At 38.3% G+C, this 15,801-nt stretch overlaps 1 protein-coding gene across 1 annotated transcript in view; it reads left to right on the top strand.

Moving 5' to 3' along the window:
* CD109 (CD109 molecule) overlaps positions 1-14,912 on the top strand; it is an 89,199-nt gene extending 74,287 nt beyond the window's left edge. Inside the window, exons 31-34 of the mRNA XM_075144619.1 lie at positions 2,134-2,270; positions 6,452-6,608; positions 7,023-7,125; positions 9,608-14,912. Coding sequence (XP_075000720.1) covers positions 2,134-2,270; positions 6,452-6,608; positions 7,023-7,125; positions 9,608-9,798 — 588 coding nt within the window. The 3' untranslated portion in view covers positions 9,799-14,912. The remainder of the gene's footprint in view (positions 1-2,133; positions 2,271-6,451; positions 6,609-7,022; positions 7,126-9,607) is intronic.
* Positions 14,913-15,801: the final 889 nt, after the last annotated feature.

The following is a 15,801-nucleotide window of genomic DNA, read 5'->3' on the forward strand; positions in this document are numbered from 1 at the left end:
TGTGAAGAAGCACTACCTCTTTCTCCTCTTGAAGCTGCTCCCCTAGTTCTTGTACTTGGAGAGAAGGTGTGAGAGGGACTGTGTTGGGTCAGAACAAAGCTCAGTCGAGCCCAGTGTTCTGTTTTCCACAACAGCCAGAGGTGGATGCTCAGGAGAGAGTGTAAGAAGATAAATACATGTAATATATTACCTGACTGTCTTCCACCTCTTACCATGTATATTATTCAAGACCTTCAGCTGGACTGTGGGCTTAGAAAATTTTGATTCCATGAAGTTATGTATTTTGCCCTTGAACGCTTGTACAGTTTAGTATCTGCAGCATCTTGTGGGAAGGAATTCCACAATTTAATCTTGGATTGCATGAAAAACTGTTTCTTATTCATCTTTCCCATGCAGATCATTATTCTGTAGACCTTTACTGTGTCCTTCCAATTTACCTGTTTATGGCTGAATTTTCATCTATTTTACCATTTCTTAAATAGTAAACAGATCTGGTAGTAATCAGTTCAAAACCCATTATTATGTACATAAAAATTCTTTCATTCTGCAACTCCTTGCAGTAATCCTAGTCTTTGCTACCTCAAATAAATCAATATAATCAGCAAACTTTATCACATCAGGATTCACCCTGTTTTCTACATCATGTATGAGTATGTTTAACGGTGGTCACCCAGCACAGATTTCTTAAGGACTCCACTCCTTTCATGTATGAACATTCACTCCTACTTTCTGTTCCTGTCTTTTTAACAGCCCTTTATCCCTTGGCAGCTTCTTTTGTTCCAGTACCTTTGGCTAGTAATCTTCCTAACCAGCTACATGCCAATGTAACTTCCAGGTAGCTTATACTAGACAGAGCTCCATTGTCCATGTTTTTTCATTTGATTCAGGTAGCTGGTGGGATTATAGCAACAGCCTATTACCCAACACGTCATATTTACTCATTTGTCCACTAATTTGACTCTTTATTATAGTTTCAAACGTGTTTTCTGGTACAGATACTGAGTTTACTTGATATCCACAGTTCTCTAGATCCCCAGTACTCTTTTAAAAATTGCCGTCACATTTGTCATCTGCCAGTCTGGTACCAAGGCAGTTTTAAAGCAGCACTGCAGGTAATGATTCAGCTGTTTCTTTACCTCGTCAAGTTCAATTCTGTAGGCAGTACAGAATTTTTACCGCATAATTTTCTGTCATGGCTGATAATGTGAGAGTACTCATCGGTTGCTCAATTCCAGCTCCAGCATTTCTGCTTTGGCTCGTGGCATTGGTGATTTTATAGGATATTGAGATAATCAGGCTATCTCCTAATTATTCAGACCTCTTCTAAGGGCTTCTGGTTTTACCACTCTTCTACAACTGTTTCAAGCATCTTATACCCGTTTACACTAGAAGAATTGGAAACTCTTCAAACAGTGCCTAACAGATGAGCTTATTTTGTATTAATGTTACTGTCCTCCACTGGACATCCTGTCATACTTCCTTACTTGGCTCACTTAGCAGAGCTTGGCAGTTGTTGAGCAGAAAGGGCAAAAGCTCTGTCCTTGAGGCAGACTGAAGCTTTGTCTTTGCACAGATGAACCAGATGATGAAACTACTTACTTAACTGCAAGAAAACTGTGTTGTTCTGAGCTTGGAGTAACACGCTATTCCTCATCTGTTTTGAGTGTATGAATGCTATGACATGAAGACTGAAGACAAATTCTGTACATAAGCTATTTATTTGCTCTTGCTCTGCTTTCATATACAGCTTGTCTCTTTTAACCCAGTGGGTGTCGGTCTCTGAAGTTTGCCTTTATTCATCCCATTTCACCCTGTCAGGAAGTAGCTGCACACATTATAAACCAGCAGACAGCAACTAGGGAGAAAATTGCTTGTTGTCCTAGAGCTCCCTTGTGTTTGCCTCAATTGTGTCCTGCTAATTGCATTGGTTCTGCTGCATTAAAAAAGTGTTCAGAAAGGGTATTTATTTCAGAGAATTCCTATGAATCTCATATGCGCGACTGTTGGATGCAAGGCCATGTATCCTGTCTCATGTGAGCACTCCTCTGCCATTATACTGTTACAAACGTAGTGTTTTAATCACACAGATTTGCTTTACGTATGTCATCTAATGTCTCTACTTGCAATCCACAGCTCAATGTTATTTACAACACAAAACACACTGATCAGAGGCTCAGATCTGTCCGAAAACAAGAAGCCTTTGACTTGAATGTTGGTGTAAAGGATGACAAAGACGATAAAAACCATTTGACTTTGAATGTGTGCACAAGGTAGGTAATTCAATTGGAGCATCTCATACACCTCTTTCTCTATACAGCTTTTAAATTATTTAAAATGAGCTAAACGATCGGTTTCTTTGTATGGATTTACTAATGTATAGGATATAAATGTATAACTAAAGAGAATAAAAGAATTACTTTGTAAAAACAGCAGTAGTTAAACTAAGAAACAATTTATAAGTCAATAAATAGTGTGATAGATCTTTTGTGCAAAATTGTTGGTGGCCAGGTCGTATTTTTTACTGGTATGCGTAAAGATAGTGGTACCCTAAATGTTTGAGGTATATGGAAGAGTTTCTATGAAATACAAGAAAAAGCTCAAAGGCTTCTTTGGTGCAAGTGCTTCTTAGCTATATGGAGAACTGTGGACAGACTTGAAAATTGAACCAATGTCTTCCACATTCTAACTTCTAGTAACAGACTGTGACAACTGCCCATTACTCTTACCTTTCGTGAACAGAATGCTTTGCTTTTGATCTAGACGGAGATACTTCTTTGTTTTGTAAAAAGAGAAGAAAGTTCTGAAGAGCTGAAAACACCATGATATAGAAGTAATCATTCTTTGGTCACCTCTGTTAATAAACTTTGCTCGGAACAATTTTGGCAGGAGTCAAAATCCATGTTTACATAATGATAAATTCAGCTTGTCTTATTGTGCAAGTATCTTTGTGGTCTTTCATTTACCAATATGTCTTATAGTTATGAATTTTGTAATATAATATAATGTAAGCATCATTCTAGAGTTGAAAGAGGTGGTGAGTTTTCCGGCCAGTCTAATTCTATTATTTCTGCTGAATAAGGGAGGTGGGGATGCATCTGGGATGATGTTTCTTGTTCAGTAAACACCTACTAAGAACTGAGCTGAGACTGCTGAAGCATCATCTCAGAGACCACAGAACAGCCACCAAATGTTACCTGGATAGAATTTGGGTCAGATGAGAACAGGTGACATTGAGCAGTCATATTGCATATTCCTAGGTCAGCCAGTCATGAAACCAAGTTGTTTCTTTGACTGCTTTGCTGCCTCATTTTTGCTTGCTGTGAAAGTGTTTATACATGTATTTAAGAGAAATATATGAAGATGTTTGTTCTCTGGCAGTTTCTTCAGTATGCACTTCTTATTGTAGTTAAAGAGCACTGCATATTTCACAGAAAACCCTAGAGAACATTGTATCTCTATATATATTTATGTTTTTTATCTTCTATCTTTTATTATCTACAAGGATGTTGAGATGACTACATTCTTTGTATTTTAGGATTTCATCTGTTTGTGAATACTTCCTCTAAAACCACTTTTTCTTCTTGTGACATTGTAATGGGTTCCTTGTAAATGCAAGATTTGCAAAGTACTACCTGATCCACCATGTTTACTCTTGCATTCCTTTTCTCCACATCCTCTTTTTGTTATTTATTTAAACTTTAAACACCATGTGCCAAGAACTGTTTTTATGCTCTGCCTACCACACGGGAGCTGTGACTGGAGATGGAGCCTCTAGGTGACACCATCATACAAATAATCAGCTATAGTGAATATGACTTCAGTACAGAGAGGATTGATTTAATTTGGGAAATAGCCAGCAGGCACAAAGCCAGAGCCCTGTTTTTATGTGTTTCTGGTAACCAATTCAGTGATACAGATGGTGGGCAGGGACACTAGAATACATGAGAGCTCTTGAAATAGAATGGGCTTTTTCTCTTTTAAAGTTTTCTATGAAGTGTCAACAGCTTTCTAAAGTCTAGCACAAACTCCTGACATGTAAAGCGCTTACATGATGGGTCTGGGATAAGTCCTGGCTGAGCATTCTGATTTTCTAGCGAAGACCTTTGGCTCAGGAATACAGACAGGAAGGGCTCCATCTCTCTGGGAAGGCTCTAGGGTGATGATGTTTTAATTGCAAAGTGTTCAAAGGATAGGGGAAAATCTAGTGGCAGTTGTAAAACTGCCCCAGGAGAATATTTGGAACATTAAGAATCATCAACTCTTATGATGGAAAGTGGACTGGTATAAGTTCTAGTAACTCTGTGTTCCTATTCTTTAGACTGAGACTTCGTCTCTGGTTGCTTGGCTTGATAGACTAGTCATCCTCTTCTTTTTTCTCCTATATATTGTATATAATGTATGCATTATCTATATTAAATTCCTGAATTAGTTTAAAGTTGGTTTACTTATAATCTTTACAGCATGATGTGGCTTTCTGGTAGAGAAACCAAAGTAGGCAGATACAGAAAGACTGCTGAAATCTCAACCAGTTTAGCTAGCTGTGGGTATGCACAGTCAGGTGATGGAGGCTGCAGCTCTGCAATTTTTTTCTTTCTTTAATCTGCAGAATATTCCACCTTCTTTCAACCAGCTGGTAGTGATTGGCCATGGTCATCTCAACTGGGAATAATTTATGACACTGGAGCAGATAATGTCTCATTCAAATTGAACTGATTCTTGGTTAGAGGAGCTAACGCATTGTCTGGGAGACAAATAGCCAGGGCTGCCAGTTTCTTCTCTGGTCGGTCTTGTTGCCCACATACCATTTCCAGGCATGGGAAACCGATCACTGATGGTTCTACTCACTCTCTTGTTTATGCTTTCTGCCTACACTAGCCTGGTGTTGTTTTCTCCTCTTTGCATCATTTATGAGAGGGTCTCACACAGATCTCATATTGCTGAAGAGCTGAAATGTAAAATTCAACTCAAAGTATTCTCGATTCTCTTCAGGTACAAGTTTCAAGTCTTTCTTTCTCTTACTGGTCATTCTTCTTGCATGGTGATTTTTTTTTCTTTTTTAGGAGACCATGGAGTTGAAGAGATGATACCAGGAGCCACCCCCAAGGCTGTCTCTCTTCTTTATTAAGAGAGCCAGATCCTCATAACTTCTAGGGATATATCTTATCCACTTCTTGACAATACCAAGCTGGTTTGGTTACCTCTTGGTATTTTGGTAGCATCCCAGGCTGGCTAGACAGCTTGGGTATTTTCCTCCCGTCTTATTGGTAATTATGCAGAAATAATTACATCCAGTTCCAATTCAGTTATTTGTTTTCAATAGCAGCTACTTTGGCACAGCACATCATCCGACAGATGGTTTCATTTGTTTCTAATCTCATGAGCCAACTGAAGTCAGCAGTTGTGCTGTATTTCTTTCAAAGTCGTATCTGCGTTCAATCAGCTGTGCTGCCAGGCCTAACAGCATTGCTTTGAAAGCAAGTCTTCCCTTTTTTGAAACCATCTAGCTCTACAAAGAAATAGTTTTATCCAATTACTTTCAACTACTGTCAGGCCTTCAAAATGAGGATTGGAGACACTTCTATTCTATTATAAGAATAATCATTTACCCTCTGTGCCAAGGGGGGCGAAATCTCTTCTGCCACCTACTTTATTTAAAGCAATACTTTCTTTTGCATGTCATTTAAGTACCACTTGTAGCACAGAACACCATAAATATATTTTGATAGTTCTGTTGTGCACCATAGTATGTAAGGCTTGCTCAACAGAGCAAAGCTTTTTAATCCAGCATCTGATTCTCATATTGGAAAAAGATGTAATAATAAGCATTATTTAGGAAAAAAGAAGGAGCTCAACTTACTAAATCCTCTTTTTCCAAAACTGGATGAATAACATGGCTATGCATTTTAAAACTGGAGCTTTGAGAAATAATCTGATGATGTCTTTGTTAATGGAACCATCAATCTCTATGAAGAAAATATGAAATACTGTTATCTCACCCTCCAAAAATGAATAAAAGCAAAACAATGTATTCATAAGAGGTAATATGTATATTTCAGTTCAAGAGTTCCTATAGCAGTTTCTTAATTACTGCTTTTGAAACGTGTTTAATTGCAGTATTTCCTACATATTTGTGATGTAAACCTGCACTTATAGGTGGCAATGGAAAGCTCCCAGTGGCGTCAGTGCACTCTCTCATATGATTCATGTACTGTAGTTTTCTCAGTGCTAAACCTGCTTTTGCATATGTGGTTGAAATTATCAGGCAGAATAATAGAGAAATCAATTGTTATCTCTTCATCATTAGAAATTTTCTTGTTGGCATTTTGTTCTATTTGTTTCTTAAGTATTTTTAAGCATTATTGCTTCTATAGTGGGCATTTAGTGATCAAACAGTTTCTTTGGAGAGTGGACTACTGTATTTCTACTAAAAGTTTCTTTGTGTTTTGAAAAGGTACTTGGGTTCTGGCACAGCTCCCAGTAGTGGTATGATCCTCATGGAGGTTGGCTTACTCAGTGGTTTCTCTGTGTCACCAGATTTCATTCCATTAGACAATACAGTTAAGAAGATGGAAAAGGACAATGGGAAAGTCAACCTATACTTAGACTCTGTAAGTTGAAAATAACAAAGAAATGTGTTCGTAGTGATGTTAATCTTGTCTCTGCTATTGTTTGGTTTAAATTTGGAAAGACATTATGATTGTATTCTTTGGGGAAGTCAACATCTGCTATTCACATTGAATTAATAGTTCCACTGTTTTTAGTGGACTGATTAGGTAGGTACAACCCAGATGTACTTGTAAGGGGTTTCTAGATTAAGCCTCTTAAAAATCATATATAAGAAGGCAGACGTTTCAAGAAGTCTGTAATTTGGCCAAAATGAATATGAGATAAGCATCTTTATATGCATCCCGACTCCAAGTCTTTAGAAATGAAGGGGACTACCGCTGAGCTAGAAGTCCTTACCTCTTCCATGAAACTGCCACCACCAGGGTTCTTAGGATGTTTCTCTTCTGTTTTTCTAGCTAAATGAAACACAGGTTTGTGTGGATATTCCGGCTGTGAGAGACTTCAAAGTGGCAAATATCCAGGATGCTTCAGTGACTGTAGTGGATTACTATGAACCTCGTAAGTGTCAGTCATTCCAAATGGATCTTAGTGATTCAGAAGTTTAAAATAAAGTTTCTTTTCGTGGAAATAGGACAAATTTTAGTGAAGAGAAAGCCACATTGCTGAAATTTTCTTTTTTCATTGAACTGCAGCCTTTTTGGACATTAACATGCCAAATTGTCTAACAAATAGTAATGTTTTTCCATATACATGTTTACTGTGCTAATGGGTTGGTTCCTCAGCTGGTGTGAATTGTCATAACTTAATTGTCAGCTGGTATAAATTGGCTTAAATCTGGCCCAGTGTGTTCCCAAAACTACCAAAATGAAGCAGGAACTTCACTGTGGTTCACTTACCAAGTTAATGATTATCTTTCAAGTAGCTTTTTCATCTGTTTCTTGTTTAAACTAAGAGTCCTTCACTGGAGAAAATGCCAGTGTTTTGATTTCTATAGTTATGTAAAAAAGATGTACATAGGAAAAACAGTTTCAACGTTTTTTGGTTTGGGTTTTTTTTTAATAGAGTGTGTTTTAGAGAAAGGCAGCAATGTACAAAGCTCTTGGGCAAAATGAAAAGCAAAGAAAGATTACTAGCTGCTGGAGAAGATATTAGAGAGGTTTTCATTACAGCAGCCAGCTGAAACATTATTAAGGATTTGGGCTTCGTTTGAGATAAGGCATAAAAGAGTTGTATAGGCAATTTTCTTCACGTTGGTTTGTTTTAGCACAAGACAGAAGACAACCATATATGCTATGATGTGTACTACTTTAGCTAGATGAAGATCACATTTATTTTATGTAGGCTGAAATGTTTGTCCAATCACAGAAGTTTAAACTAAAATAGGAAATTAGCGGATGTAACTAAACTGCCCATTAACCTAGAGCATGTTTTAAGTCCTAGTAGCTTAACAAATTAGAGTAATTTTTATTTGAGACAAACACATAGCGCTTAGAATGTATGGCCAAAATGAATTTCCACATGCTTCAATGACTAGGAGAAGATCTCAGGACCGAGTCTTTTGTAAGAATGCTGCTAGACAGGCTAATCAATACGTGTATAAAAAAGTCACATATAAATGCACATGTGTAAATACTTTTATTCTGTTTAAATACATTTAGTGTCTATAAATTCTCAGTTAATAAATCAATATTAATTAAAAAATATAAATTAATATCCTTAAGGACTAGAATTTGTATGATGTAATCAGTGCTGCAGTAAAGGCTTTAACTTTAAGAAAAAGATTGCTTCAAATATTATTTTACAAGATGCCATTCCTATTACTATGTAGCATAGACATATTATTGGTCAACATATATACATATGCCATGATTCTGAGTTCTTCTGAGAGAACTCCTTCCTATCTAATACAGGAACGTGCTTTTATTTTAATCTGTTATTTTCCATCACTCTCATAGTTGGTGACCCAAACTGCAGGTGTATATTTTATGTAATGGTGACAGTCGGATTCATGTCATATTCAGAGCTAGGAGATGTCTAAGGATTCCTCATGCTCTGGAATTTATCGAAAAAGTTATGTCTGTGTGGCAGATACTACAACTAGTATAGGTATAAGAACTGGGCTGGATGCCAATATAGCAGTGCCAGCAAGGAGATCTGCCAGGGTTAATATACATAGCTACTCAGCACATTCAAATGACTGTGCTGCTTCTCTTAACTGACTTTGTTCAGAGCGAGTCGGGTGTCACTGTTGGGTAAGCGTTACGCCCCGTAAAGATACATCTTTTATTTTTATTTTTTTAATATCTTGCGGCTTGAAAGGAAACTGAATATAATTTCAGTTAAAAATTTTTGATAATAAAAAAAGAAATTGCGGTGTCCCTAGTTGGAATGAAAACCTTCAAACCACAAAACCCACTTGGGAATTAAACTTTGCAAAAGCTTGTTCTGTGAACAATTACCATGCATTGATGTTTTTGAAATGAATATGGCTTTCCAGGCTTCTAGTCTGTTCAGCTCTGTAGCAACCCTTCAGGACACCGGGGAGCAAAATACAGGCGCAGGAGCTAAGTGAGGTAGGCAGTCCCAGATTCAGGAAGCTGAAGCTCCCAAACATAATAGTGAGAGAGAAAGCGTCAGTTATGAGAGACCTAGCGCTTAAATGTCATAGCCAGTAACCTGCCAGGTAAAGCATCCCAATTCTGTTGTCATGGGGGTTACTGCGTAGGCAGGGGCAAAATTCCTTTTAAAATATTTGACTGAGGTTTCTGAACAGACTGGGTCTGAGAGTTGAGATTGAGTCTATGAAAGTGTGCCTTTCACCAAGCATTTGCCTGAATATATTGAGAACGTTTTGATGTTTTGGGAAAAAAACAAATGTTCAGGCCTAGGCTTAAAGACCCACTCAGAGAAGTATTTTGCAATGTATGACGAGGTCTGCATCAGTTTAGTGCATCCTTTAAAATTGCTTTCTTTGCGAAGCTAATTCATTGGTCAGTTCTCAGAAGTTCATTAACTAATGTTAACTAACCTTTCTGAACAGGGAGAAGAGCGGTGAGAAGCTACAATTCAGAAGTAATGCAAAGTATAACCCCTTGTGACTTCTGTGAAAGTGATTGCAGTCTTTGCCACCGAGATGGTTCTCCAGCCTTGCTTCAGCACTCTTCGTTGGCCTCCTTGTTCTGTGTGCTATTTGTCCTTCATGTAAACTTGCTGTGTAGTTGGGTGCTGTAAAAGGCAGATTGTTTCGCATCTGAAGTTTTGATAAATTATCCAAAGAAAATTTTATGTTCAGATACCAGCCCGTCTTTAGTGATTACAGTGACCAAACTCCTGCTGTGTTCAGGGAGAACTGGGCTGGCCCATATGGTAAATTTCTGGCTGTGCCAGAAAACTTCTTTAAGTGTCTGCTGGAAAAACTTTCCAAGTGTTAGTTTCATACTGAAGTTATTTTCTGAAGAAGCACAGACTTAACCAAGAAAGCAGACTGAGAAAATACAAACCTAGCTCCATGTTCCCACCCCTTTTCACCCCAGCTTTCAATTGTGCTTGTTTTTTAGGGACATATGTTAGTTTACCATGCTTTTCTGAAACACTGTCTGCTTCTTCATTGGGGTGTTGGTAAGCAGAGCGCTGGGAGCTTGGTATCAGAGCTTGCTTTGTTCAGATCTGCAGACACGACACTTGACATTAATACTGAATTTCGGGGTATGCTCTCATGGGGAATAATATGAAAAATAAAAGGAGCTGGCTTCAGAGCAGATCCAAGAGCCAAAAAGTGCTGCATTCACAAACTGCTGAACGCTCCAGAAAATTGTCAGTATTTTTTTATCATTACAGAGAAGCTAGGTGGATTTTTTGCCAATTCATAAGCTAATCATGTTTGAAAATAAGGCCTCAGGATGTTCTCATGCATTTTACTCTGAAAGGCTTTTACTGTAAATGTATCAAAGATATGTTTGAGACTTCATTTTTCCAGGGTTATTGAGAAACAAACCTAACTCTCTTCCCATATGAGAATGCTGGTGTCCACTGGCATATTTATGGCCAGGAGGATGAAGACTGCTTTGATCCTTTTCTGGTTTTCGGAAGTCTTCTAGAAATGTCACTCTGGGGCATCGTTTGTGTCTTGCGTTTGCAGTGTCATCTTGTCAACGATTTAAGTGGCATAACCCTAAGCAGCTGTTTACTGCTCTCTGTGCCATGTCAGCTGGTTGGCCCTGAATGCCACCTGTGCATGCAACTCCTGTTGTTGGTTGGCAGGAGAGGCTTTTAGGAGGTGTGGGCCGCACCTGTGTTCAGTCCAGCAGAACAATTGACATGCTTGCTTAACTTTAAGCGCATCCTTGTATGCTTAAGTGCTTTGCTGAAGTGGGACGGAGGAGAGGGACGGTGAAGAGCAGCCGGCACTTTTACACCCAAACCCGCGCTTTGCACGTGGGGAGAATTTCAGGTCTCTATTAATGTGGAGACGTGTGAACGTGGGAGCTCTTCCCTCCCGAGGGAGCGTATGAACGTCTTCCCTGTCTGGCAGCCGATTTATCCTTCTTGAACACTGCCTGTGATATCTAATGCTTACTTCTTTTGATAAGGAAGCCAAGCCGATAACATTCCTAGTTACTAAAATGAAGTTAATAGCTGTCTTGCCCACTAACAGTTAGAAATTTTAAGGCTATTGATTCCCTTTCTTTTATACCTTTTTGAGACGGAGTGTGTACGTGTGCACATGTAATAATATGGCAGTCACTTTACTTGAGCAATTTCTAATTTTTATTCAAATTTTGCTACTGCTTAAAATGTATATTTTTGTATTCGATGCTTATCTATACTTTTGTTCAAAAAGGAAATTAGTGCATGGTAGCATGGGAAGAGGCCTGAACTTCCTGAACTGGGTGCCTTCTAATACTGAGGCATAGGTTTTTAACTGCAAAACTAGTTTAGGTGGGGTTGTTTGGTTTTCTTTAGCTGTATTTAGAATTTACAATATTTTTCACAAACTTGGGGTTCTGTTCTGTCTCTCTGGCAGAGCTGAGGCCTCGTTCTTTGTAGTCAGTTCATGCTTTTCACTTGCCTTTGGTGCACTTTGGATCTAGCCCCTTGAGTAGTTCATTAGTGCCTTAACACGGTTGCCCGTGCTGCTCTCCCACATGAAGTAATATCATATTTATTGCAATCCAAAGCACTGCTTAGTCAATAGGATGCAGGATCTGACCCTCTGTAAGTCATGCCCTTGGTTACACGGGTCCAGAGCTAACAGAAACCAAGATACAAACTGAAATATATCTTTGCATCTCAAATCCTTTACCCATGTTGGGAGCACAGATTGAATTGTGCCAAGTGTAAGATCTGGAAGACATTCACACTCCGAACTGGGATGTGTTTTGCTGTGAGTGAACTGTGAAAGCAGGTCTTCTTTTGCCTTTGGGGACAGCAGCCTTGACATGTCATTTGCCTCCATTTACTATAATTTCAAGAACCCAAAGGTCACATACTTTCAGTTTTTACTATATGTAGAACTTCTAAGAGGGACATTGATACCTAATTAATGTTAGGATAAAGAGGCTTATTTTCTAGACAAGATGTGTACGGGAGATAAACTACTCCTTTGCAGTAGATAGTAGGAATAAATTAGTTTTATTTTGCAGGCAGTCCCAGCTTTCTGAATATCCTCCAGAAAAATGGATTTAAACTGATTAGCCTAATTTCAGACAGGGCAGCTTTTATTAGTATTCCCTTACATTTGTTTTTGAGACAAACAACACATGTTTTTAAATGACTCTTGGCTGCCTTGCACACCCTACAAAGAAGCATCGGTCATAATGCACCATGTCATGGAAATTGTCGGAATCAGTGAACAAACATCCTCTTTTATTTTACTTTTTTCTATATAGCAGGCATATCATTACAGACCTCCAAATCTGCCTCTGTACTAAGCTATTTTAAAGGAACAGTGTACATCGTATGACTTTAAACAAATGTTTATGCTAGGTGGCCTTGAACTTTCCTACACCAATGCCTTTGGTCACTTTGTGGTTGCAGCTAGTGCTTTGAATGAGTTGCAGAGGATAAATTTTGTATTATGTGTTGGCAGTGAGTGGAACAGAGGAAAGGGAGTATTATGTAGCATCTTTATATAGGAACCTTTAGACAAATGCTTTTTGTTTTCCTCATCTTTATATAGGAAACTTTAGACAAATGCTCAGCATATGGGTTTTTTCCATTGCTCTGTAAAGTCAGTTTTTGATGTTAGAGGGGCCATGCTCCCACTCAGTTACTAGGAAATCTTTTAGCAAAAGATCTTTAGGAACTCTTTAGGAAAAAGGTCTTTAAGGAGCTTTAAGGCATGGTGCTAAAAGCAGTCAGGAAAAGGTATTTTGTGATGGAGTCTTCATGTTGCATTGCCTGAATGTGTTTGTGTGGTTGCTCTTTGTTTGAAATTTGAGTATTCTCTGGTACTTCCTGTTCCCTTTTCAGCCACGTGCTGTCAATGGACATAGCCTATGCAAAGCCTTTAATAGACTATTAAATCAGTAAGAAATAATAATTTATTTAGGATTGAGTTTAAAACAAAACCATAATGCATTTTAAAGGATCTCCCTCCCCAAATTCTACCTTCACTGTCATCCATGATCTTAGCTGAGGTTTTCTTTACAGGTTTCTGTGTGTGTGTCATCTAGAAACCTTCTATACTGAATGCTGCTGTACAAAACAGGGAACGAGTGCTGCCTGATGAGTTCACAGCACCTTGGAGTCTGCATGCTGGGCCAGCTCGATGGCTGGTTTGGTTCCCAGCGTGGCACCTCCATGCTCCCTTTTACTTCACAAGCAGGAGCCTGTGGCTTGTGCACATCAATGGCACGTGATAAAGGGGGAAGTGGCCAGGCTGGTGCAGGAGAAACAGAAGAGCCAAGGTCCAACGTTATGTGCCTCTCTTTTGACTTGAAAGTCACTGTTGGAAATCGAACCTAAGATTCAAAAATTGTTTTATTCCGTTTTCGAAGTATTATCCTAGCAATATTTCTCCAAATGTGTTGTTCAAGTTGGTATGAATATTGACAACATTTGGTTTAAGCAGATTCCTGTAGAAAGCATATGTATATACATAGCCTTTATATAGGCTCCAGCGTACTACAGTGTGCAATGTATGTGCAATTAAAAACATACAAGATCTTCACAAAGTGCCCAAAGCAACAACATTGTGTGATGTTCTGTTTTTTAAAACATACAGTTAAGTTTTCAGGAAAGATTATATTTGGAAAGCAACTGGTGCCTAATGGCATAATTTTCCTATGATGTCAAATACTAAGAAAGAGTATTCAATTTTAATTCTAATGGCCAATAATATTTCTTTTATAGCCTTTCTTCTTCTACCATAAATCTTTATGCAGTGAACCATCTTTGTGTTTAGTCCGCTAAATACATAGAAGATTTTGAAATTAGATGTTGTTACTAGTAATTTATCCATAAAATATAACAGCAGTTATGTGATCAGGTCTTTTGAGTTATTATTAGATTCTCCTTTTCCCCATGTCAAAATATTTGACTTCAGTGTTGTTCCTTACTCCGTTTATTACATTTTTGTTTGCTACTTGGAAATATCATTACACTAATGCTGTTCTATGCAATAAAGTCTGACAGTGTGCTGTATTAGATCACTCCAGTGATTATTTTTCCTAATGGATAGCTCGTTATTTTCAGATGTGTATGAGCATTAATTGCTTATGTGCTACATTTGAGTCACCAGAACTGCAGTGTTAAGATTTCTCTTTAATTTCAAATCATACATTTTATTTCTGTATTCCTTAGTGGTTACCCAAAAGCTTCCTCAGCCTTGCTCAGATCTTACGATGTTATATTAGGAATTGATTTTTTTGTTGTGGTCTTTAGTATTGCTAGGTTGGGTGGAATAAGAAAATATAAAAAACGCTGGCTCAAAGGAAGTATCGTATAGGCAGGTGTAATGTACCATACATTTGCTGTCCTACTGGCTATTGCATCTCTTCTTTTTCCATACCAGACCTTAAGCGATTTGAACTAAAATACTTGGCTGCCTTGAGACGTAGTGAGATACCCACTTTGTTCTAGTTTAGGATCATCATATGCATTTCCACTTTTGATCAAATAAGAAATGGTAGAAAAATAATGTTTTTATGAGCTGTTTTGAGCAAACAGAGGTGAACTAACATGCCAGCTATGCAAATTGCTTCTCTCTTCTCAAATAATAAAACAAATGTTAAGGAACTAGACTGTTTCACACGATTTTGGAAAATTGTCATTGATTTATTTTTCTTCAAATAAAGTTTGCAATAGCTATTTTTAAATTCTATTAAAGATGACTTTTAATAATATATGCCTAGTGTTTGCTTGTTTAACAATACAGCCACCTGTAGTTGATCACAGTTTCAGTACTGTGTTGACCACTGCCCGTCCTCAGCATGTCTTAGAGGCTGCCTCACCTGTGTTTTAAAGCTGGTATTTGAAGTGGTGACTTCTGTGGTCACGCTGCTAACTATGGCCTTACGGATCATTGTTTGGGACTTTTCCGACTAGGGGTCACCACATTTTAAAAGCATAGTATTTTAGTTAACGTGAAGTTATTGGAAGCTTTGCTGTTAACGTCAACAGAAGTAGTATACCTAAGATGATGTGATGAACTGAAAGCAGGCCCTTTGTGATCATGGAGATCCTCAGGAACTGTACTGTTTCTGTGAACAGGAGCAAACCTTTCAGATATAGAGCTTATTGATGTATGGGCCCTGATGTGGCAGTAAAAGAGCTCCAAGTAATCTTTATACCAAAGTATTTTTTCAGGTGAACTGCTATTTTAATGCTTTAGAAGAATACGTTTTTCATGCTTTAGAAGTTTGGCCTTCAAGACGCTACCTTTCCCTAATTCTCCTGACAATTCTCTCACCATTCCTGCTGCCTGCCCTTGGAAGAGCTTCCTGGCCCGTTTCAGCTTTGAGGTCAGGTTCTGCTCAGCCTTGCTCACCTCTTTTACCCTGACCTCTCAGTGATCTCGCCCATGAGCTCAGCAGCCATCCCTGTGCTGATGTCTCACAAATCTACTCTTTCCTTCAGAGCTTTTGTGGCCTGTCAAAACTAAATTCTTTTCGGTCTTACTTACGGATAAATAGCTATCAACTCAAACTCAGGGTGGATAAAGGACACTTGGGATTGTCAGCATGATGGTGTGCATGCTCTTATATGCACTTATAAAGCTGTATCACTGCTTTC

This window comes from Calonectris borealis, chromosome 3 (genome assembly GCF_964195595.1).
Source record: "Calonectris borealis chromosome 3, bCalBor7.hap1.2, whole genome shotgun sequence".
NCBI classification, from domain to species: domain Eukaryota; kingdom Metazoa; phylum Chordata; class Aves; order Procellariiformes; family Procellariidae; genus Calonectris; species Calonectris borealis.